We start from the raw sequence: 25,408 nt of genomic DNA on the forward strand, positions 1-25,408 counted from the left end.
TGTGCTGAACCTTTAAGATTTTCAATGAGCAGTGATGAAAGACGAAGGATTTTTCCCTTAATCAAGAGTTACCCAGGAAGTGCAATTGAAATATGGCCTTTTCAAAGCGTCTTTAATCCACAGACGCTCCACTGGACACCTGCTCTTGCCTTTCTTCCGCAGCCTGGAGGCAAGCTGTGGTGCCCTGGCTGGTCCAGGTTTTCTCCAATGCTGTGAGTATCTGCCAGGGCTTGACGACAATGGCTGGCCCAGCACCCCTTTCTCTCTATCAGGCAACCTCAGATACAACTGGAAAAGGCAGCTGAACAAGTAGCTTGCTAAAGTGATGAAAGGAAACAGCGCGTGTTCTGAAAAAAAACAACGCCTTAAGAGGTATTTCTTTCAAAACCTAAACTGCTGCCTTCATCTTGGCTCTCAGAGACCCCTAGTGGGGCCTTTGCATTACAGCGTGTGAGACCACACAGAGGCCACACAGCAGCACTCCTCACCTCCGGGGAAGCCTTCTACCCTCTCATTCGATTCCCTCTAGGAAAATCTCAAATCGGTCCAGTGTGGAGGCGGTGGATGTCTTCATGCCTTCCAGCAACATGAGAGGAAGACACTGAATCACCACACGGAACGTTTAACGGCATGAGGGCGAGGGAATATCCTACCTGGTGCCAATGTCATTCCGAGCAGCCAGCCTGAACGTGTACCCCATGGCCGGACAAAGCTTTGTCAACTTGCAGTGCTTCTGACTTCCAAAGAAGCACTGTCTGAAACCGCTGTTTCTTTTTCCCTAAAAGAAAACAGTACAACAACGTACACGATTAAAAACAAAGCATACAGTAGGAAAATGAGGAAGGCATTTTGAACAATTGTTTCATTTCCTGGTTTGGATGAACAAAACCAGCAGAAGGAAAGCTTCTAGGGGTGTGTTCCTTTGTACATAAAGCACATGACAATGAAATGTCATCCTTAACATGAAACACTACAGAAGAGGCTGTAACTGAGACAAGTAACACATTGTACTTGTGGTCCTTCTAAAGTGGCTTTGGTTAACAAAATAAAAAAGGTTCTCTCAGGTACGAGGCAATGCACCATTTCTTCCGTCTTTCTTTCTTTCCTTCCTTCCTTCCTTCCTTCCTTCCTTCCTTCCTTCCTTCTTTTTAACATTTATTCATTTTTGAGAGACACAGACAGAGTGTGGGTGGGGGAGGAGCAGAGAGAGAGAGGGAGACACAGCATCTGAAGCAGGCTCCAGGCTCTGAGCTGTCAGCATAGTGCCCGACACAGGGCTCGAACCCACAAACTTTAAGACATGACCTGAGCCAAAGTTGGACACTTAACTGACTGAGCCACCCAGGGACCCCAACGCACCTTTTCTAAGATCTTCCTCACTTGGGTTGGTCAAAGTGCCCAATCTGACCAACCAAGAGCAAGTCTGCCCTCACTGCGGGGATCGACAGTTCTGGAGACACATAGCACCTAAGATCTGTCTATGCAGCTTGGTGTGGCTAGAAAAGCCCTCCCCAGCCCTCTCCTTTCCCACTTTGCCCCCCGACTCTTGAACACTTGCGTTCCTGCAATGGTGAGCTATTTCTCACTGATCCCTAAATATGGTTCATATGCCTTTGAATCCTCTTGCCCATATCTGCTTCCCTTGTAACAGTGTTTTGGACAATCAGAGAGCTCAATCGCTGCTTGCAGAGTTGAAAGTCCGATAAGCATGTGGAACAATGGCTGAATTCACTTCTATGTGTTATCGCTACTCTTAAGTTTCTTATGAGGCTGGAAATATATATTTAATGCCTTTGTAGTCTTCCATGATGCTTCAAATTCTTTGAAGTAAAACGAAAACACTCCAGTAGGTTGTCTTAATAGACTTAAAAGAAAAAAACTTAACTGCCCTGACCCATGCTCAGGCATGGAATCCTCATATCAGCCATATAGTAGAACAAATATTTCATACCTATAATCCACGGCATTTTATCTATGTTCACACAAAGAAAACCTTTTACATGCTAACACTGAATGGATCTTAGCATTCTAATCAGACGGTTGGGCCCAGGGCCCTCAGAAATGTTTGAAGTTCTCGATTTATTTTATAAAGAAAGATGAAAGCACATTTTCCTCCTAAGCAAATTTAAGCATTTCCTTCCTCGAAGCGGGCCTCCAAATGCTTACCACTGAAACACATTCCAGGTGAAGTTTAATTAAAAATAAAATAAACATACAACTAGCTTGAAGTGTCACGAGGGTGAACAGATTAAAAAACAACCCTGGCACGTTCATCCTCAGACTTAATTCCCCAGCCTCCCCTCCCCGAGCAAGGTGATGCCCTTTCCAGGAAGGGAGTGGAAGTCCTATTAATCTTTAAGATTCAAAGTTCATATTATCAAGGTTTCAAAGTACATTCAGATGCAAACAGTAAGGCATAACATTTTTCAGCTGCTACTTGTGCAAAGTCACTGCGTGGCTGGCCCATCATGCCCTTATGCTTACTTTAACCTTGAGTGTTAAGGTTGCTGCAGACGATGTATTCATAGAAAAACCGTTCATACATACATTTGCATAATTACATCCAGTGTCTGATTACACTCCTTGCACACCCTGGTATGTTTTGTATCCACTTTGAGCTGTAGTGTGATCTACCTTCTTTCCTCCTCTATTTCTGAGCTCAGAGTAAACAGTGCAAGAAAGGCACATCCTGCCGCCACGGAAGCCTCATGTCTTCCAAACCCCGATGCTGGCTCCCTTTCAATGCCTCATTTTTCCTATTTCTTTGTTTGGTCTCCTTTGCCCATTTCTGGTGCTTAGAACTATAGCCAGTAAATAAAAGCCAGTCTGTTCCTTACTAGGTTGATTTGCTTTAATATGGTAAAAGCCGGACTGTCTGCGGCTTAAATGAGAAAAAAGAATGGGAAAGATGGATGATGGGGACTAGACTTTTCTTTTAAAGGGCCACAGCACTGCGGCTCACTAAAGAATTAGAAGAGGCATTCTGTAGCCTTCAAGACGTTTTCCCTATGTTGCTAACATTTTTTTTTTTCCTGCTTCAGTATCAGGCACAATTGCTAAATAAACTCCAACTTGTTTAGATAGAGGACACCAAATTTTCCACCTTTCAAGATGTGCTACTATGTGCGTGGTCCTTAACAACCTGTAGAAGACCCAGAGTTGCTGGAACCTTAGAAACAAGTTTTAGAAACACTATCTGTAGAGTCCGAAGGGGTAAGAGTACACATAGTTCACAGAATGAAGGAAGTGAGGCTCACTGGTAAATGTTTAGAAGTCATTGAGAATAAGCAAAAATAAGGGAAAGTAGGTGAATAAAGTACTTCAAACATGAGAGAAGCTTTTGAGTAAAAGGAAATACTCATGTATGACACGGAGTTTAATATAAAAGGGATATCTGGGAAGAAAAAATTGATATTCACACAAGCTGTTGCAAAGCAAAAGCGAACTACAGCTGAGAGGTTAGCCAGCGAAGCTGGAGAATGCCATGGGAGACAGCATCCCCGTGGTCTTCTGGGACAGACTGTGCCAGGCTCTCAGAGAGCTCCGGGGCTTGGGCTCTGGAGGAAGAACATGTCCAAAGGTACAGGTGATGTGGAGAATCTGTCTGGAAACCAAGAAGGAGGCCACGTTGCAAACAGCATTTGTGAATAAAATATTACCCAGCTCTTTTTGTTGACAGAAATGAATAGGGTTTAAGAAAAAAAAAAAAAAAGATAATGCTTTAGAACACAGAGATTCAGATGAACTGATAGGGGTGGTAATGTGGATGTTTATCGTTGTTTATCAGAAATTAGATATGTCTAAGCATCACTGTTAGGGAAGTTTTACAGATGGAAAGTCATAACTTTGATATTTTATAGGTAGTGTGGCTCCAAATGGTTCTGAGAGATTATGATCTCTGGAACACAGACCCTTTCTAATAAAACCTAATTTAAACTACACAAGATTACGGAGATACACTAGCTTTGCTTGGAAGCTTACTTTTAATCATTTCAAGTCAGCCTTGTCTGAAGTTCCCTACTAAAACACGGTCCTGACAGAAAGGAGTAGCTCTAGTCACTTTTTAGGTCTATTGTCAATAATCTGATCAGACACAGGCAGTAGGGACCTCAGGGGCCCTGGCCTTGTCTTGTGTCACACAGAGGAAGAGGAAGAGCCGGGGCCTGGGTGGTGGCTGGTCTACAGGGAAGGGCTGGCACGTGTCTGCTACCAGTACCCGATTCTCTGCCTGTGGGAGATCATGCAGCATGTGAGCAAACAGGATCAGAACCGCCCCAAGAGGAGCAATTAAGTTCCTGCTCTGAGCAAGGAAAGAAAACTTCACTCCAATTAGACAAAGAGCAGAAAGGAGGCTTCAAGCCCACACCCTTCATTATTCTAGAACAGATCTAGGCACTAAGCTATATTTGACACGATGCGATACGATCGCTAGCCACCTTCTGGCCTGACTTTCTACTTTGGTTTGTGTCCACAAACCAAAAGGGGCATATTTTCAGGGTTCCCTGGCTTGTTTCCATTTCAGAATCCTGGGCATGCCCCAATGCAGGTTTCTATAGCGCAACTGAGTTCAAGGACAAGATTCATCTGTACTAGATGTGAAGGAATTTTGGAGCACAAACCCACTCTGTGCTGATTAAGACACTCAAAGTGGGCATGGGGTGTGGCATTAGCAACCTTCCTATTTCTGTATGAGTGTTCTTCTCATACAACCTGATCCACAGTTCTTGTTAATCTATCATCATCCCACACCCAGACCCCACCTGAGAGCACCCAATCGGCATCCATGGCCTTGAGACAAATGGAACTGTTTCCTAGGGGGCGGGGCGCAGGGCGCTTGTCTTCCATTCCCGGTCACAACTGCTCTCCAGAAGGCCAGCAAGCTGGTGTGTGTACACAGAATATGTCAAATCAGCCCTTCCCTGGGCCCGAGCTGCTCAGTTTTGCCTCACCTCCTCTTTATTACCGATGAAACTGAAGTACATTGCATATTATCTACATTCGAGACCCCACTGAATCGGCTTACTCCCCATTCCCTCGAGCATGTCGTAGGCAGCCCATGCCCTGCACCACTGCACCTCTCTTCACCACCGAGCTCACCTGGCAGATATTCACAGGACATCTTCTCTGTCTCATCCTGGGTGAGCAAGTGTCTCTTTTCCGTTTAGACTCACATACCGAAGAGAGGCACCATCTTTGGGCAAAGTGTCAGTCTTGTAACACTCAGAATTCTTAGAGCACTCACTTTTTAGAAAGGTCACACATTTGGTTACAAGTCCTAATAATAATCAGAGTCCAGATGTTCTTCTAGGTCCTATAAGGTTCCTGCTAACTTGTGAAGAATGTCAACTGTCAATAGCCTCCAACATTATGCCAGACTGTGAACGGGCAGGGATAAGAGAAGGAAGCATAGAGGAACATGGAAAACGTGGACTCCTATGTGGCTAAACAGCAGAGAATGGTTCACCCTTGGAAATGTTCTTTTCAAGATGTGTTAATAACCTCAGGGACAAAGATACTCCCCTAGCCACTGGGAGGAGTGGGGGAAAGGACGTGCCTTCTGAAATCTTTCATTCTGCAAGATAAAATTTGGAGATAAATTATAAATGTAAAAGGCTTTAAATATTTTAAGGAACATAGTCTCTTTTATCCTTTTTGATCTTTCTTCTGCCCTTTTACTATTTACTTAAATATTTTTCCATTTTTTTCTAATTTGTAGTTTTAAAATTTTAAATTTTATAGCTAATAAAATCGTAACATATTTCTTAATTATCTCCTCCCCCAGATTAAATATTTTGCTGACCTCGTGTGAGTCGCCCAAGGGAAAAGGACACATGGTCCTGCTTTTCAAGGGTGACACCTGTGGCAGGAATACTGTTCATCTCACGGGTTCCCTGTCCTTACCAGTAAGGGAGCAGGCGGTGATGTCTTCCATCTATTAACTGAGAAGAGCAGTGTTTGAGCGCCCCCAAGCCACACCCTCTGGGCTACCAGAACTGTACCGGGTGCCAGGATGAGTGCCGTCCTACCTACCACTGCATCCCCGGGTACATATCTGCCTTCCTTCTCCCTCTTCCCAGGACACTTGGAAGAGAAGCAGAGGTAGGAACAAGACTTTGCCCTTCAAAGTCTGTGCCCTTGTATCTGACGATCTTAGGACTCAGTACCTGAAACACTGTATGTGCTATACAAAGACAAGGGGAAAAGAAGGTTTTGAATGGTTTTGCATGACTAAGAAAGTCTACGGTCCTTTCCCTCGAATTTGAGTGGGCTTGTGCCATCGTGACGCGCTTGCTACTGACAGAATAGAGTGGAAATGAAGCTGTGTGACTTCCAAAGCTAGGTCTGAAGAGGTGATAAAGCTTCTGTCTTTTCCCCAGAAGACTCATTTTTCGCAACTCTGACTCCTCTGGGGCTGCCATGTTGCAAGGGAGCCCCAGATGACGTTCCATCCAAGCCAGCAGTGACCACTAGCGAGTCAAGACTCCACCAGAAGATTCCAGATCCCAATCAATGAGCCTCTCTGTCCAGCTGAAGCTCCAGAAATTGTGGAACACATACTTCATTCCCCCAGTGCCTGGTTCAAATTCCCAACTGAGAACGCATGAGCCTAAGAAAGTAATTGTTTTAAGCCATCCAGTTTTGAGGTAATCTGTTATGCGATATTATGAACTTGTGATATGAGTGTTATGCACTCATCTATTTTGATGTCCATATATGTTTAATAGTATGATGTTTCTCAGAACTTTCATAAATTCCCCTCATGCCATAAATAGCTAGGAGGTAAGGGAGTGGAAGGTGCGTGCTAGAACCCAAATGTTTGACTGAATAAAGGGTTCTATTTTCTGTATGCACTTGGTACATGCCTTTTTTCCTCAAAGCCATCCAACAAAGTAAGGCCTCTGAAAAGATTTTAAGAATTTTTGTGGCAGCTAAAACTGTAACCAGATTCCTAGATGATAAAGTCAACCCAAATTGTTAGGCAAGGGCAATGCGGTTACTACACCGTACAGCGTTATATTTTAGACTGACGTAAGATTTTTAATACTATCCCAAACGCTGTAGAGAAACGTTGGGAGATTTTTTTTAAGTTGATTTATTTATTTTTGAGAGAGAGAGAAGAGAGAGAGAGAGTGCAAGCAGGGAAGGGGCAGAGAGAGGGGGAGAGACAAAATCCCAAGCAGGCTCTGCGCTGTCAGAACTAAGCCCGACACGGGGCTCAATCTCAGGAACTGTGAGATCATGACCCGAGGCAAAATCAAGAGTTGGACACTTAACCAACTGAGCCACGCAGGCACCCTGGACACATTTTAAAATATAGACATGCAACAGTCTTTTGGGGATGGTTCAGGTATGGTGTAGCCTAAAGCTACTGGAGTGAACAAATTAAAAAACCTTTCAGATTACCACCACGTGGTACTAGGTTTCCACCTCTCTGTGGTATCTGTTCACAAACCCATAATGGAATAAAGTTCCAGTAGAGATGTCCATTTACAGATGGGTCTGCTTATTTAAAAACTGCTAAATAAAAGGCATTTGATCCATTTCATAAAATGCAACTGATTTTTAAGGTTAAAATATGTTTAAAAGTAACTCTTAATTTGTAGAACTATGTAACTAAAAGACTGAAAACAACTATTTTTTCAAGTCACTTTTCCTTCTTTATTAATTTCCGTGTCTTCATAAAGCTGCCCTCAGTACTTGGGAAGATGAATCCTCTAAATGGGTTGGTTTCCCATTAAAAAGAGCTTATTTAACACATCCACGGCTGATCCTATACATATAACTTATGCCTAACTCAATTAATTCGGGCTACAGTATTTTTCTGCCAAGAGTAATTCTGGAGACTGTGGGGAATGTGGTTGCTTTGGCTAACATTTCCAATTAGTCTGGCACTAACAACCCTGGGAGCCTGTATTCCCCACACTGGCACTACTAGCTGAAGTTGGCTGATATTTTCAATTGCCTTCTAATTAATAGATTGGAAAAGATCCTTCCTGTTCCTCTTTAAGACAGCTTGATTCTTGGCACAAGGAAATCAGAGCGGCCACCACAAGGGCGTTAGAATCCATGGGGAACCACCTCCCTCTGGTCATGAGAACTCTTCCTCATGTTTCTTAACCTTAGGCCTCTTTCCATCGACCTCCTTGTCTCACAGGTTCTTTCACAGCCGCACCCACTGCCTTCCGGAGCTGAGCTGCTCTTACCAGGTTTGGTAACTAACTGCCTGCTAAAGAAGTTACATGAACTTGGTTATCGGTTGTCATGTGCTCGTGGCCCAGGGCTGCTGGATCGAGACCTGGGCCGAATGATTCTGGGGCTGGGCACTCCCTGTAACAGCATAGTCCAACCTGTCAAAAATGGCAACGATAAATCAAATAAAAAATAAAGTTGCGCTGGCCAACTGAACTACTGCCAGCCTCAAAGATTTAGTCTGCTAGTACGTCTATATTTAGAAGTCGTGCCAGCACTGGCCGGCCCTAGGCAACATCAAAGATAAATGTTGGCTTGAGAAATAAAAGAGCGTGTATGCGTTCAGCATAACCATATATAAGGAGGGGTTCCTAACAGGGGGTAGAGACGCTCCACATCTGGGTGGATTCAAAGGTTCCTCGTGCCAAACCTCACTCTCCCCTCAGTGATGGCTCTTTCATTTTGAGCACACTGGCACAGAGTTACTTTCACGGGTAAGAAAAGGGGGGTGGGATTGTTTGTGTTGCATGTTAGTAAATAAATACTGCATGCATCTCAGCCCTTGGCACACTAGATGTTTCTATTAGTGGGAGAGGTTTAGGTCCCTGAAATAGTCAAGGATAATCAGCAGGTCCTCTGATTTGAATCCAAGGAATACAACGTTCCTATATATTCCTCCCAATATGGAGGCTCATCTGAATGTCCAGTGCTTTGATAAGACCAGAAGGTTGCCACTGGCCCAGGGAAGGGAAAGGAAAGTAGCAAGGGGTGACTGTAGGACAGGCTGCCGTAGTATTGACGCGTGAACCACGGCATGGACGGACTTAGTCCATCCACCTGGCCAAGGCACAAGGCAGTCATCTTCCAGCTGGCATCCAACAAGCATGAAAAACATGAGTTGATAAATTAGGTGCCACGGACCAAGAAAGGGATTTGTCATTTAGTAGCAGCCAGAAGTTGTCCACAAAGTCTGCTCCCCAAACACACAATAACCCATCCTGCACACATGTGACAAATGACAGAATCTGCTTCAGGTGTGCAGATATCTGGGGCGGAGGTCCCTAAAAGTGAGGGCTCCTTTTAACTTAGCTCTGCCTTTGGTACCCACGAGCCCCTCTGAGTTCTACATCTATCCTGGCCTACTTCCCACCAACAGAGCCTACAGGGGAGGATGCTGCCCCCCTGGCTCTCTGAAACCACCCGTTGGTGTGGCACTGAAGGTCTGTGATGTGGCAAAACACTACTACTCTGCCAGGTCACTGACTGGGCTTAAGGCTCCTGTGTGAAAGATGGTTTGTGATGGAGCAAGTGCCACATGATCCTGGGACCCCACTCTGCAATCTCCATGAGGGCGTTCCCCGAGAATGACCGAAAGAGCACACAGGCCTGGCAAGTGGCAGCTTCCCTTATATTTCAGTCAGGCAGGGGCGATGGCCTGGGGAATGCAAACCAGTTTTCTCACTGCACCAACGCTACGCAACCAAAGCAGTGCGGCACCTTGGAGAAAGCGTCGGCCGGATTCTCAGGGGCTCTCTCCCGCACTGTGGGAGACCCAGGAAGTCACTGTGCTTGCTGAAGCTCCAGTACCTTCCATGAACAGCTGTCTGTCCAACCAGAGAAGCCATGGGCAAATTCACTGGTGCCAAGAAGCATTCTGAAAGATTATCAGTGCTAATTGTGCGACACCTAAGCTAAGAAGTAATGTTTTTAGTAAACTAATTACCAAACACCTGCTAAGGGGCCAGCTCAATCCCTAAATGAGCTAAATTGGCTCTTCCTAACCTAGGTGTCTACGAAGCGACAATCTATGGCCTGTTGTCAGCTCCATGAGGTTTCTGCAACAGGACTGCTGAGCGTGGTTTGGCTCGATAATGGGTCCCCAGGGGCTTTGTGGGCTCCACCTGCTGCTGGCCTCTTCTGCTCTTTCTACGTCAAATTATACTTCCTTGATTTCTGTGGCATTTATGTCATTCTTAGTCGCCTATGTTTTGCAGCTGTGTTGGCTCATTAGTCACCGAAGACGGCCACATGTGAAATTCCTATCTGGGCTAGCTGAGTCACATGGGAGGAAGAATCTTGGGAACTGTACTAGTCACATCCCCACAAAGCTATTTTTTTGGTTCTTTCATATGTTCTCTACATGTCATGTCCGGAAGCCAAGCTAATGGCAAATTAACATCTATATATAGCACTGACATCCGTGTTTGTTTTGTTCAAACTGGAGACACTAGCCTCAAGGCTCCTCAAAGTTTCACAGAAGAATGTCATAATCCCCTCATACAGTCCTTCTAACGGCTGACTTTTCCTGCCCCAGATCCTAATATGCACTTAGGGGATATGAAATACTCATTACACTGCATCTGCTGTTGCCCAAGTTAACCCACCGAACCCCAGTGGGATAACGGACACTGATTTCGAGTGGAGAAGCTAAGATTTGGGGGCTCAGTTACTTGCTTGACTGGTAAGAGATAAAGCAGACATTCGGAATCCAAGTCTCCCTCAGTGGACGCCATGTGACTGAGACATATCAGCAATAGGGTTCCAGGCCACACAGCACCAGGTAGGGCTTCTATATGGTACAACCGAAAACCTTACCTAAGAGTAAAACTCTGTTGACAAGTTTCCATACACATTTCCTTTACAGGACTGAACGTTTTCTAAAATGGAAAAGAAAGTTCCTATCTGACTGAGAAGTTTGTTCTTTTACTCGTTAAAAAAAAAAAAAAAGAAAAGAAAAGAAAAGAAAAAGGCCAGATCACCATCCCTTAAAACAGACCGAGCAGGCATTGATGTGCAAGTCAACTGGAGGTTACTAATTCTTTTTAGTAAAAGCCCCTCCCTACCCTAGAGAGATCTGTCCTCAATCCCTACATTTTAGCTTCTAGAGAAAAACTCCCACCCCCTATTGGATACCCCAGTGTCATCAGGCAGAGAAGCAACAGGGCAGAAAATGTGGCTCTGGAGGTGCCCAAAAGAGGGGTGTGGTCAGGACAAAGGGGTTGGTTAGCTCGCGGGCAGGGAGGGTTAGTGGATGGGGTAGTGAGCTTTAAGCAGTAGGTCCTCCCTCCTGAACTCCTACCCCCAAATCTCCATTGTGGGAAAGAACGTTCACCTTGAGAAATCTAGCACTGAAGCATGGTTTTGCTGTGTTCTCCTACTCATAATTCTGGATTAAACTAAAACTGGATTCATAAAGCAGTAAGTTTGCGGTTTCTTTGAAGTCAGGCTGGGTATAAAACTCAAATCTAGCAAAAGAAAGAAACCCTCATAAGGCTTTGGGCCTGCTTTCTGCCAGACGGAAAGCCTGTGACTTGTAAATTAAAATGCAAACCTAGGGGTAAACGTGGGGGTGGGGGCCACACTGTGATCAGGAAGAGGTTAAAATATAATGGTGGCTCATCCAACAGTCAAGTAGAAGAGTACTTTGAAAATGGCCTCCGTCCTTTCCAATGGGATCTCCCGGAGGCAAACAGTGGCTAAAAGTCTATAAAAATGCAAGGTCGGCTCTCAGGTCCCATGCCCCATGCCTGTAAATGCCACAACTCATCTGAGTCACCACAGGAGGAGGAAGGGACCAGCAAAGTACGTACCTTTCCACATTATGAAAACTGCTCTGTCTCAGGGGAAGATCAAAACTGATGGCCACAGCTTAAAAGCCAGTGACACCCGTGTGGTCCATTTTTGGTGGCTCATTACCATCTCCCAGTCAGAGTTACTTCCCACCCTGACTTAAAACTCAAGGACTGTCTAGTTATGATTACTAACAGAGAAAAGTAGGCAGCTAACCTCTGGCAGAACAATTAGTGAGTAATTTCCAAGTGAATTCTGTGGAACAGTAATGCAACATTAAAGACAATGAATTTAGGGGAGAGAGAGTATCAGCTTCCCCCTGAGCTGTAACAGGTTTCTGTTTTCTGTGACCCATTTCTGTTTTCTGTGACCCGACCTTAGAGACCAGCAGCAGTTAGCTATTGATTAACTATTGGCTCTTCCCGGGCACCTGGGTGGCTCAGTCAGTTGGGTGTCCGACTTCGGCTCAGGTCATGACAGCACCCTGGATGACAGAGAAGCAATGGGTGTAAGGCTGGGACAGATGCCCTGGGAGAGGAGAGCTCTGAAGAGAGTTGGGTGTATGTGTGGTGGGGGACAACCCCTCCCATTCTCCTGCCTCATCATGCTCCACTAGGGCAGATTCTGGAAACACTTCCTGGTACTAGATGTACCTGAGTCCAGAGACTACCAGCAGAAGGTTTTGAAGGGCAGCAGAAGGTTTTAAAGGGATACCCAGGGCCCCATGTGCTCACACTTCCTGGAGGTCAGATGTTGTTCTCTGTGCATCTGATTTTCTTCCTTCGCGAAGTCATGAGCAGCATGGGAATGGCGGGGTGGGGGGAGGGGGGGTGGGGTGCAAAAACCAACCTAAGTGAGGTGCCTCAAGAGGGCTACTGATCCCCAACCTAGCCCCGAATTTAGAAATACAAACTATTAGTTTCTGTCAGAAACATTACTTCTGAAATGACACAACAGGCAGGAATGAACTGGTTACTATTGCCTCTATTCTCACTGTCAGGAAACCCAATGACACCATTTTAAAATCTTTTTTGGAGGGACTGAAAAGGAGAGAGCCAGCATATAAAGCAAAAAAGCTATTTGATGGAAAAATTTGAGAAGCAAGTGGTTAAGTCTGTTTTATTTATGTCTGTTTAAAAAAGTACAGGAGGATAGCATTACATGAGCTTTTTTCAGCTCTCAGAGTAAGAGAGCTTCCCTATGTCACAGATCCCTCACTGGACAGTGTAGAGTGTTGAGACACTGAGGGTCTGTTCCACGAACCCTCAAGTATTTAATAAACAAACAACAGTGAAAAGGATCCTAAAATACACTCTTATCAGAAGGGACAATCCTAAATAAGGAGTTTTGAGAGAGTGTCAGTGATGTAAGTATACATGAGCTGATGGGTAAACTGAGGACTGGAGCGGTCAAGCTGCCAGTATAAAACCTGGAACAGAATTTACAGCCCCTCATCTTGGTGTTCTTTCAACTATCCTCTCCTTTCAGGGAGCTCACAGGACTTAAAGGTCAGAGAACACTCCAGAGAGTTTAGGGTCCAGAAGTCTTTCTAGAAGGTGAATAGTAAGCCACAGAAGACAAAAGCATTCCTATGTTGGCAAAAGGTCTATGGTAGGTGGGAGTTCACTCACCTGGCATCTTCGATAAGGCTTAAGAGAGTCAACACCAGCAGGAATTAGCAAGTGGAGAGAAAATGAAGAGGAAGGACAAAGCCTGAAGAATGAAGATGGGAGCAAGGAGAGGATGGAAAGACAGCACGCAGGGAGAGGCAGGAGAAGGCAAAAAAATGAACAATTTAACATTGTGCGGTCGCGAGCCTATAGTGGGTGCTATTGATTATGAACGGTCATTAGACAAAGCTGCTCCATTTCATGTGACGCTGTAGCTTATTTCCTCCACGCATCCTGCCAGGACACTTTCCATCCAAATTCAAAGGGAAGAAGGCCAACAACTGAGTCACCATGATCATTTCCTGCAGCACCTGGGTTTGCCTTGGAGGTTTCCCATCCAAATACTCGACTTCTCTGACCTTACTTCACTTATGAGGCCATGGTCCAAAGCAGCAAAAAAACAAAACAAAACAAAACAAAACAAAACAAAACATAGGACACACACACACACAGACGCACAGCTCGGAGAGGAGATCTGAGATGAAAACCTGCCTCCTCTTTAGTGGTAAATTCTATCTTGATGTAAAACCTCAAGATATGAGAAAAAGCATCAGGCACATCAGTGCAACACACCAACAGACACTTAAAAACACTCTCAGTCAACACTCACTCGTCCTTACGAGGAGGGGGAGATGGCAAGGTGTGGCCATGTGCTCACAGGTTGCCCAGGCTCCTTTCCAGCCTTCTGCACTGCCTATAAAAATCTCTTTCCACAAGAGCCATGGGGGTGGTTTCGCTTTCCCTTCAAACCACTTTAAAATGAAACCCACCTAATCTGTAAAATATCCTGGTCAGGTCTGAGATTTCACCAATCTGTACATAGGAACTATTCACAAGGATCCCCAGAACAATAGATCGTTGTCTTTGGTAACATGGAGCCCCAGCGTTCAGATGCAACCCAGATGCGAAAACACACTTCTGTAGAAAGTGACGAAGGGCTCCCTTTTTCACATCAAAATTGCACGTGCGAGTTTTGTCCAATTTCGTTCTACATTTGGTGGGAATATTTTTTCCACACTCGACAAGTCACTTTTTGCCTAAGCCTATATTCTGAACCTTTAAAATCCCCCTGAATTTAAGTCACAAAGACTATTAACTTGCATTTCTCTCCCAATTCCACATTTCCTATTCTTAAATCTTCGTCTGTTTGCTCAATCACTGACAGATAGAATAGAGCAAGGGTGAATGAACGAATGAATGAATAGAACTAACAGCCACAGGGACAATAAGTACAGTCCCTTTTTAGAAACGAAGGGCTTCTTTCTGCATCCAGCATTTCCTGCCTGAGATTCTCTGGGTGGTGTTAGCAAGGCCAGAAACGCACAGGGTCACCATTCAGCACCCAGCGGCCTTGAGAATAAGGTAACTTCACCATGGATACCACCCTAGGACCTCTGGTGACAGAAACAGCAAGAAGGTAGCCTGTTATAGGGTACTCTAGTCCACAGGATGATCACACGTCCCATTGGTAGAGTGAGACCTCCAGGCATGGCTCCAACTGTCCCACAGAGAACACCCAACGGTGCAACACCAATGTTCATCCATGGCTTCAAAAAGCAGAAACAAATTACGTTTCCTAAGTCACAGTGTAGGTTACCTTATCAAAACCATCTATGCAGAATGGCCCTGAGCACTCAAGATAACAGAGCAGTCGATTTATAATCTAATTGATGGCTGGCTGGGCACTAGGGACTCCATAATAGATAAGACCCTGTCTTTTCTTTCAGTAGAATTTCTTGCAAATAGAGCAAGTACATACATTTAATGCAATCTAATACAATTCATTATGCGACTTTAGTCTGTCCTCCTTTTCCACAGTCAATACTATAGGTTTAAACTTTTCTCTATTTACATTCTTTCCTCCCCCATGGGCTTAGTGTATCTTAAAAAAGCATAAAATGGTTATTTGTTCAGGAACTTTGTCTCTGCTGTGGCGTTTTAGTTGGATGGATATGAAAATATGCTTACCTCATCCCATTCTAAAAGGTAGTTGGTGATTTTTGAACCATTGTCAATTGGTGCCTGAAAAGAAGAAAAATAGTAAAATGAGATGAGAGAAAGCTGTTCACAGGCAAAACTTAGGAGCTACCCACTTGATTCAAATACAGTACCTATGCTAGTCCTGTGCTCTCCCCTAAGAGGGATCACCCCAGTGGCTCCTGCATTTCCTTGGGAAACATTACCACAAATGAATTTTAATACAATTCAACTGTAGAGAAAGCCCCCCCCCCCCAATAATAAATCATGTCCCACACAAAGAGCCAAACCTGCTTTCCCCACTGCCTCTACCTTTACACCTACTTGGTGCCCTACTTCCTCTGGGGATAAAACTTTCAAGAAGCACATTAAGAAGGGAGAGATTAAAAAGGAAGCTGAGAAACTTAGATGCTGCTTGGAGTCTTGTGGGGGTAAATCTGACCCAGCTAGGTTCAGGGTCAAGAGTCTATAGTTTTGTAACTTCCTCCATACAGTTGCTTTTTTTTTTTTTTTTTTTTTTTAAGTGCTTAAGATTAGAGAGCCTTCTGTGCCACTGAGATTTCCTTTAAAAAAAAAAAATGAGGAAAAATGATGAGATCCCCTGAGAGATTACCAAGAGCAATTAGCCCTTCACATGTTAGCAAAAAGAAGTTTCATAATTTGCTTTCCTCTTAAAAGCATGCTGAGGTCTATTTCACTAAGAAACAGGCCTTGGACAATGGGAAGGGGGGCAGAAAACTTTGGAGACGAGTGGTGTGCAGGGTTAGACCTGCCAGAAGGGGTTGCTGCAGGGAGCAGGCAACCAGAAGGAAGAGGAGACCACTCTCTCATTGCACAAATGTGTCTGGGCCTGGCCCCTTCCCCAGGAAAGAGCTGGAGCCCCACAAACGGCACTGTCCTACCTAGTAAAGGGCAGCCATGTCAGTGGAGTTACACTAAAACCCGGCTTGGCTGTTTGTCATGTGTGGTCTTTTGTTAGGCCCTTAATATCATTGTTTAATATTGTGTTCCAAGAATAAATGGATGCGACAAGTAATTGGGAGAATATATATATCAATCACCTACCCGATACCAGGTACTGAGGAAGCACTCAGTAAACAATAGCGGTTGTTTTATTTTGGCTAATAATAAAACGACATCAAGGGCTCAGTAAATATTAGTCAAATTCATAAAGAAACTCTTCTCCCTCCTTTCCTTCCTTCCTTCTCCTTTCATCTTCTGAGTCATATAATCTGAGTCTCAAAGCCAGATTTCAGGGGAGTGCTGTATGTCCTACTGAACCGTAATTTCAGGCTTTTGTGGGCTCAATTTGGTAGACAGGGATACATTTGAAGTTCTAAGTAATGGACACAATCAAAGTTTTAGATGAGAACACATTTCTAAGATAAGAACTTCATTTATGATGTTTACAAATTTTGCTAGAGAAACTGTTCTTTCAGTAGTTTCTTCTATGATACACTTCCTGCCCCACCACCGAGTTCTTAATTCCTTGAGGGTGGGAACACCGACTTTGGTTTTTGTGTTGCCCAATCTCCTATTGCTGACTAATAAGAAGAAGTTAGATCTTGCACTCTCTCGATGTTTTACTGGATTCAAGGGCAGCTGGGCAGTGACAGCACTGTCCCCTGTCCTTGTGCCCCTCAGCTAGAGCACTGTGATCAGGAAATCTGTTCTAAGGACATTTAAGCAAAAACTGAACTGAATCCAGAACTTCCAAGTTTGTACATGACTTAATGGAACAAATGTACGTTTCTGATCTATAATTAAATTAAATAAAAGGAGAAAGAAAATGTGAAATACTTTCGTCCTAATAAGTAAACTTTTTCTTGAAGATGCTGGTCTGCCAAAGACCTGAATTTCATCCAGGTTTTAAGCAGAGTATGTATCAGTGATTCCCAACTTTAGGCTTATAAGACCCCGGGGTCCCTCTGGCAATCTTAAGAAGATTTCTTATATTTTGCAAACAAAATGAATTTTAATTCTTTTCTTTAAAAAAGAGATGCTTATGTGCGTATACGTGCAAATAGAGAACATGTTTTAAAATGTGTATCTCCAAGGACTGAAACAATGACGACCGGTTAGTTGAGTGTTACAACTCGGAAAAGGTAGGGAATCACTGACCTGGATTATCCCTGGAAGCCAGGAAGGAAAATAAAATAGTTCAGATTCTAAGCCAGTCTAAGCTTTGCCTTTGCCAAGTAACATACTCCATGTTGGCCAGTGCCTATGAGAACGCAGCCCACACGAGAGGGGTCTCCAGAAGCCCATGCTTTGCTGCTAACCACTACTCTCAACGGCTTTTATGGATGCCCTGGTTAAATTCAACCTCCTGGTCTAGGAACTAAAGGACAAAATATATCTTTACCAATAAGAGACCTCCCTAGCCATCTCATTTCTTTTACACATTAGTGTATTCCCCAAACACCACAAATTTTTATCTCTACCTCTAAAAATTCACATCTTAAACACATTTTAAAATATAAACAGAGAGGGGTGTCTGGGTGGCTCAGTCGGTTAAGCATCCGACTTTTGCTCAGGTCATGATCTCACGGTTGGTGAGTTCGAGCTCCCCATTGGGCTCTCTACTGTCGGCACAGAGTCTGCTTTGGATCCTGTCCCCCTTTCTCTCTGCCATTCCCCCCCACCCAAAAAAAAACCAAACATTTAAAAAATATATAAACATAGAGAAATAATTACTATAGATATTGATAACAGAATCTACTGTTTTCTTGCAAACACACAACTGTGACTAATGAGCTAACAATACACCTTTAGGACCTCTCTTTGGCAGGAGCAATTTGTAGTCAGTAAACTGTATTTTATGAAAACTACTATATAATTTAGACTTTAAAAAATAATTGGTAATCCTAATAGATCGAAGGCCTAGTTAGTAAAAACGAATTAAGTCTTAATGTAGTTTAGAACACTAAAAATTCTAGGCAGTTTTAAATATTAAACATTCCAGAGTTGCCACTGAAAGAAGCCAATGGAGCCCAAAACTTACTTTTTTCTAAATCTTTCTTTATAAAAACTTTTTACTAAAGTCCTCAACTGTTTCCTGAAATGAAGTAAACCATTAGAAAGTGATGAAATTCAGGGGTGCCTGGGTGGCTCAGTCATTTAAACGTCTGACTCTGGATTCTGGCTCAGGTCATGATCTCACGGTTTGTGGGATCGAGGCCCTGCATCAGGCTCAGAGCCTGCTTGGGATTCTCTCTCTCTCCCTTTCTCTTTGCCCCTCCCCCACTCTTGCTCTCTCTCAAAATAAATAAACTTTAAAAAGTGATGAAATTCAGTTATCTAAGTATTTATATCACCTATAAGGCATTGTTTATGGTTCTAAAAGATTTATCCCTGCAAAGAGAGCTAAATGTTTTTTAAGTGTATTTTTTTTTTTTTTTTGAGAGAGAGAACGCAAGGGAGGGGCAGAGAGAGAGAGAGAGAGAGAGAGAGAGAAAGAGAGAATATCCCAAGCAGTCTCTGTACTGTCAGTGTAGACAATGATGCAGGGCTCAAACTCACAAACTGCGAGATCATGACCTGAGCCAAAACCAAGAGTCAGATGCCTAACCGACTGAGCCACCCAGGTGCCCTGAGAGCTCAAACTTCTTTTTGCAGTTCCATCTACTACCGCTCTGCCCAATTTTGATAGACATACCAACTTTTGATATCATAAAGATTTGTTTCACACAGTTACTATGTAGAAAATCTAACACCATCACAAAACTGGAGTAATGCTAAATAAAAATTTTCCAAATGGCTACTCTTCACATTGTTCCCGACACTTTGAGCTACCCACCTTCCATTGCAAGGTTAGTGAACTTTTGCTCCTGTGTGCCAGCTTAGGTGGGAAGGGACATTCAGGTGCGCAGCTGTGGGTGGTGAAGCTAACTGGCTCGGAGCAGGATCCCTTTACGGAATTGTACATGGCGTATACCCTGAAAACAAACAGACAAACAGTCAGTGGCAGTGGCCCATCACAGACGACCAGGGTTTTTATCTGTGCTTTGCCCCAGGCCTTTTTCCAGAGAGGAACAGAATTGAGGTGCTGCACACCATGACTCCTTCTTATCTCCTGGTTGTCCTGACCTAACTATGGCCAGCATCTCCAGGGGATAATCACCCCAGCAGGGAATGTGCCTCAACTCATTCTCTCCTTCCATTAATTGTCAGAACCCTCAGCCCCAATTAAGAAAGGCTGGGTCTACTGACTGGAAAAGAATATGCTGAATAAGAAAACATCCTTATCCCCAAAGTGGTCTTCAAATATCCATTCTAAAACCATGAACCACTCTCCAGTTGACTCTGTCTGGAAGAAGACTGAAAGGAGAGTTAAGGGTTGGCCGAAGAGGGACAAGACATGGCCGAAAAGGGACAAGCCTACAAACTAGAGAAGTATACACAATGGGGTAGAATAGATAACATCTTTAAACTGTTGACAACACTGCAGATATTTGGGAGAAATACAGACGGTGTGCTTGTTACTGCCAAGTGCATCTCTAACTCAACAAAAACAATGTTCAGGTACAGCTTATCCATGTGAACATTTCACTTTTGCACCTGGCGCCGAGATTAAAGATGGGTACTCTGCACATTAAAATGCCTGGCTCAACACCGAACATATGGGTCTGATTTCTCCAGAGAAGCTATGAAGGAAAAGCACATAATGTGCTATTATAAAACCATACTTCTTTCAAATATCCTAAAATAGGGCTATGTTGATTTTTATCATCTTCCTTTCTATTTTTCCATTTTTAAAATATTCAGCATTAAAAAAACCCCAACGTGAAAACCTACTCGTTTTAAAAGACAGCAAAGAAACTTTTGCTGCCTAAAAAAGATGCAAGGATTCAAGCTATTCAGAACTGGCAAATACATCAAGCCCTTAATTTGTGAGGTCCCATTAAAGACAGAAGAAAACTCAGAATCCAGAGGGGAAGTGAACTTTCCAGAGCTACACGGCTAGAAAGTTGCCTCAACTGAATGCAGCCATGTAAATCTAACTGCTGTCCTCTATTGCCTACCGTCCTTACTCATCCTGCAATTATGCTTCTCTGAGCACCCACACTCTACCTCCCCTCACTCTACTCAGCGAACATAAACAAGAGCTAAAGATAACAACATTATGGAAAACAGGACCTAATCAGGTGTGTGATTTGCAAAGTCCCTTCTCCTCAAGGTCTATCACAAAGAATTTATAGAGGTCACGCAAGTTAAAATCACTAATGCTATTTGCCACCCTAAAAGGTAAGATACAGATGACTGGATATTTGATTTGTCTTAGGGGAGGACACCACAACATCTGATCCAAACAAATACACTTACTAGGATGCTCTTCACCCAACCTGATAAAAACAAACGTTCCCTTTTGCATGTCCTAAATATAGGAACATGATAATATAAAAGGAAATGGTAGATTTGGCTAGATCATTTCCATGTATTAGAATAGGCTCACTAGGAGTAAATTACTTAAAATGAATCACAGAATATTCCAGACGTGGGCAGGGTTCCTGCCTAAACTTTAGTAGATCAGTTGGATTCTCCAGCTGGTGGCTCATGGGTTACATCTGGCCCAAGCTATGTGTGGGAGAGAGGGAAAAAATAGAGTGATTTAAAATATCACAGCCCCCTGTGCATGAATGGATGGACATGGGCAATGGTCAGTACAAAAAGAGACAAGCAGACATTATACACTCCTAATGAACGATAATGCCACCACCTACAAAATCCTTGCCAGAAAAACGGAACCTGTATCTGATTAAGCCTCCTTCCCATTATATAGGAAACACAGAGAGAATATATTAAGCAAAACTACAGGGTTGCAATCTGCCTAATCCACACTGCAGAAAATTCTACAGGACAAAAAAGTTATTCTAACTAATAAATTGCAAGGGGACAAAACAGAAAAGGGAGGTGAAACCTATAGATTAAAAGAAATTTGTAAGATACCAACCAAACAGAATATTCAGGCCATGTTTGTATTTCAACTACAACAAACTGAAGAGACAAAACCTTCATTTTTAGGACAGTTGAGGAAATGGAAAGAGTCCCTGAATTTTAAAGATGTTAAGGAATGTCATCATTTTTGCTTATTTTGGATGGGCATGTGATGACGGTAATGTGGTTCATAGATGAAACATGATGGTGTCTGGATTGGACTTCATCATAGCTGTGGGGTAGGAGGAGGAGGGAGGGGCAGCAAGGAAATAAGAAGCTGGGTGATGGGTATACGAAAACCCATCAATTACTGTCCACTTAAAATTTTTTTTTAATGTTTATTTACTTTTGAGAGGGAGGGAGAGAGAGACAGAGTGCGAGTTGGGGAGGGGCAGAGAGAGAGGGAGACACAGAATCCGAAACAGGCTCCAGGCTCCGAGCAGTCAGCACAGAGCCCGACGCGGGGCTCGAATTCATAAACCACGAGATCATGACCTGAGACTAAGTCAGACGCTCAACCAATTAAGCCACCCAGGCACCCCAATTACTCTCCAATTTTGACTGTATCTGAAATTTTCTGAAACAGAAGGTTAAAGGTTAAGCCAACACTGACAAAAAGTTCTGGAGATCTCTCATTTAGAAAAGTGAACCTCTGCTTCTAGCAACACAGCGGCATACCTGCCTGATAGTACTCAAGATAAAGGTGAGAACAGTCCGCCTTTAGATGGGGCAGGTGTTATCCAGTTCAGAGTCCTCCCCATCTCTTACTGTCTTCCTGGCAATAAATTTGCTTGTCCACTTGGCCTTTTACCCAGCTCTTTACCAGCTTAGGTTCCTAGTAGATTTCACTTTATAATCACTGGGCATTTGCTTATTCAGACTATACTCAGGTACACTGGGTACTAAATGTTCACAAAAACAGCACCAAAAATCTACATGGAGAATAGAGCAGAGGAAATGAGGCAGGGACAGGCCCTGTGAAGGGCTGGCAGACTGCAGTTACTTATCTGGGGAGATTTGGACTCTGTCAAGTTCATTTTTTATTGAGATTCTTGGGAAATCCATACTTATTAGCCTAGAGAACATGAGTGACAGAGGCAGGTTGGGAGGATGACTATTGTCGGGAGGAACGAAGATCCTGGTGGCAGAAGTAAAAATTTGAGGACGTTGGAGATACATAGTTGTCTGGGCCACAAGGAATTATTTTTCTGGTCTTTCAACTGAAAGAATGTTACAGTTGAAATTAGGGGTCAGTGTTTTGTACTCATAAAACTCTGTCCACAAAGGAAACAAGATCCATTGTATATGCCAATATAAATGTGCCACACACAGTATGTAAAATTTGACATAGTATCTAAGTACCCCATGATATATCGGTCAGTTAAAGTTGTTCAGTAAATAGACAGCAACTAATTTTCATAACCACCAGCTGTGTTTACCAGAAACTTTTAGTGAAAAGTCTCTGGAAATGGTGATTTTTAAGAAGGTTGCAAAAATGTTTTTCATATGATGGTGATGTGTTTTCTCTAAATACCATCATGCGATATGAGCATCAGCGGGGTAGGATCAGTTTCTTAGGTTAAATAAATCAGCAAATTCAGTTCCTTTTGCATTTATCACAGCAAAGAAGGATACATTTTTCTAACGATATGATTAATCTTGTGTTACATTTTCACATTTGTTTCAGCTTAAATACTAAATGATTATGAAACAGGTGCTCCAAAAATTTCAGAAATTTGCCTCCAACTTCCTCCAGCACATCTGTAACATAGTAGGAGCCACAGTTTCTAGTCAATAACACCTATTTCATAATTCTGTACTGAGATGGTCAACCGTATTTTTGGAAATGTTTCATCACATAATTTTTCTGAGAAATGTTGCTACATGATATCATTTCTGGACAACTTCTTTGCCAAACTGTTAATGCCAATGACTGGAAGACTGCTTCAAATTGTGTCATAAAATTGCTATCCATTCCTTCACTCAAATTCCTGATTATCCTATTATTGATAAAAATATAAATTCTTGACTCCCAAATAAAATGATTATTTCAACGTCAGTACTAATTCTGTAACTACCAATTAGAATACCAATTAGGTATTTTTGCGTATGTGTAAATATTCATATAGCTAAGTGAATATAAATGTTTATGTACATAAACCTATATACTTACATATAAATACCACTGGTCTCTTAATAAATGACTCCCATAACCGCAGTGGGCTGCTGGCAAGGAGTCACGAGCTGTCTTGCCCAGGAACTGATGCTAAGCACCAGACATTCAACGACAGCATCCACGACTGAGACACTGCTGCTTAAAAAAACGTTTGCAGGGGTGCCTGGGTGGCTCAGTCAGTTAAGGGTCCGACTTCAGCTCAGGTCATGATCTCATACTCCGTGAGTCCGAGCCCCGCGTCGGGCTCTGTGCTGACAGCTCAGAGCCTGGAGCCCGCTTCAGATTCTGTGTCTCCCCCGCTCTCTGCCCCTCCCCTGCTCATGCTCTGTCTCTGTCTCAAAAATAAATGAAAGCATTTAAAAAAAATTAAAAAAAAACGTTTGTATATCTGATGGGTGACCTCAAACGATACTAACATAAGGGAGAAAAAAGTTGAAAATGAGAAAAAGCACCGAATAAAGACAGGGAACCAACAGAATGAAGGGGAGGGAATCAGAGTCGCAAAATCAAAGGCAGCAAGAAATGTTAGGAACAGAAGCCACAGATGGGACTTTAGTATACGATTTGAGAAAGAAACCTTTCACTGTATTGAAGAGTGATTTGAACGGAGACTTCTGCAGGCCTTCGTCAAAGTGTGCAATATTAAGAACGGGAAGGAGAAGGTAGCCTGCTTGGAAATGCTGAAAGAAATATCTCATTGTTTCCATCCTTGGCTCTCCAGACTCTCACCGGGGTGACACTTTCTAAATTGGTAATGCACAAATAAATAAAAATGGCAATGAATATAATTGCTCGTTTTGTGGCCATACAATAACGGAATTCTTTTGCAGCTCCTATATGATAGAAATGACTGAGAAAACAAATTCCACACAGCCTTTGAGGTCTTATAGGTGACTTTTAAATTTCACATTTATTTGAGGCTGCTGTATTTGATAGAAGTTGACATCCCTGGAACTAAGGCTTCGAGAACATGAACTCCACTGCATCAGAAAAAGAGATTTTGCTCCTTTTTTTTTGCCAGTGTCAAGTATGGTATATCTTTATCCCAGTAAAATAGTAAGTGATATGGTCGAACTATACACAGGTTCAAAGGACTTGCATCATGAAGTCTTTTTTTTATTATCAGAGTGTGGAAACACTGCAGCGACTCTGGGCAAACAAAAACATTTATACACTTTCCAGACTGATAACAGGTTTGCACATACACTTCATTTGTTCTCACACCATCTTCCTGAAGCCGGTATCATTATTATTCTCATTATATGAGAAACAAGAAAACAAGGCCATTTAAGTTTAAATGGCTTGCCTCGGCACACCCCCTTAGCAAGTGACTGAGCCATTAACCCCCAATTCCAAGCTCTGTCCACTACGTGTCACGCTGCCTCACCAAAGCTATTCAAGGCAGAGGAAGGTAATCTAAGCAGGCACTGGAAGGATTTCGATTCTTCTCTCGCTTGAAAAATGAAAGACCGTAAGAAGCAAGAGACGGAATGATCTATATGAACTGTGGGCCAGACAAGAAAAAAGTAAAATTTGGACTGTAGACATTTTTCTTAGGAGAGACTCTTTTTTTTTTTTTTTTTTTTTAATACTAAAAGAGCTTGCTACTGAAGACAGGGAAAATTTTCTCTCTCTCTGGCAAGCAGAGAAAGAGACCAAATGACAGTTGGTGGTGCCTTAGACTGTGGTGTTATGTCACCTATGTGTCATGTATGTTACAAGAGGTCCCAGATGTGTCAGGACAAAGTCTGGATCCAAAGCCTCTAGAGAGGCACTACCTCATGTCCCTATTCCTCTTGGGGAGTTCATTAACTACTCCTTTTTATCTGCCCAGAAGTTCAAGATGTTCCTAAGACGTGGCCGTAAAAGAACTGATGAGCCCATCTTG

General features: G+C 43.1%; 1 protein-coding gene across 4 annotated transcripts in view; it reads right to left on the reverse strand.

Moving 5' to 3' along the window:
* Nucleotides 1-25,408, reverse strand: part of FNDC3B (fibronectin type III domain containing 3B) — a 363,910-nt gene that overhangs the window by 64,313 nt on the left and 274,189 nt on the right. For all 4 annotated transcript variants that reach the window (XM_049629594.1, XM_049629593.1, XM_049629595.1 and 1 more), the window contains 3 exons: nucleotides 19,207-19,345; nucleotides 15,399-15,452; nucleotides 654-778 (listed from right to left, as the gene is read on the reverse strand). In XM_049629594.1, coding sequence (XP_049485551.1) covers nucleotides 654-778; nucleotides 15,399-15,452; nucleotides 19,207-19,345 — 318 coding nt within the window. The remainder of the gene's footprint in view (nucleotides 1-653; nucleotides 779-15,398; nucleotides 15,453-19,206; nucleotides 19,346-25,408) is intronic.

This window comes from Panthera uncia, chromosome C2 (assembly GCF_023721935.1).
Source record: "Panthera uncia isolate 11264 chromosome C2, Puncia_PCG_1.0, whole genome shotgun sequence".
In the NCBI taxonomy this organism is placed as follows: Eukaryota; Metazoa; Chordata; class Mammalia; order Carnivora; family Felidae; genus Panthera; species Panthera uncia.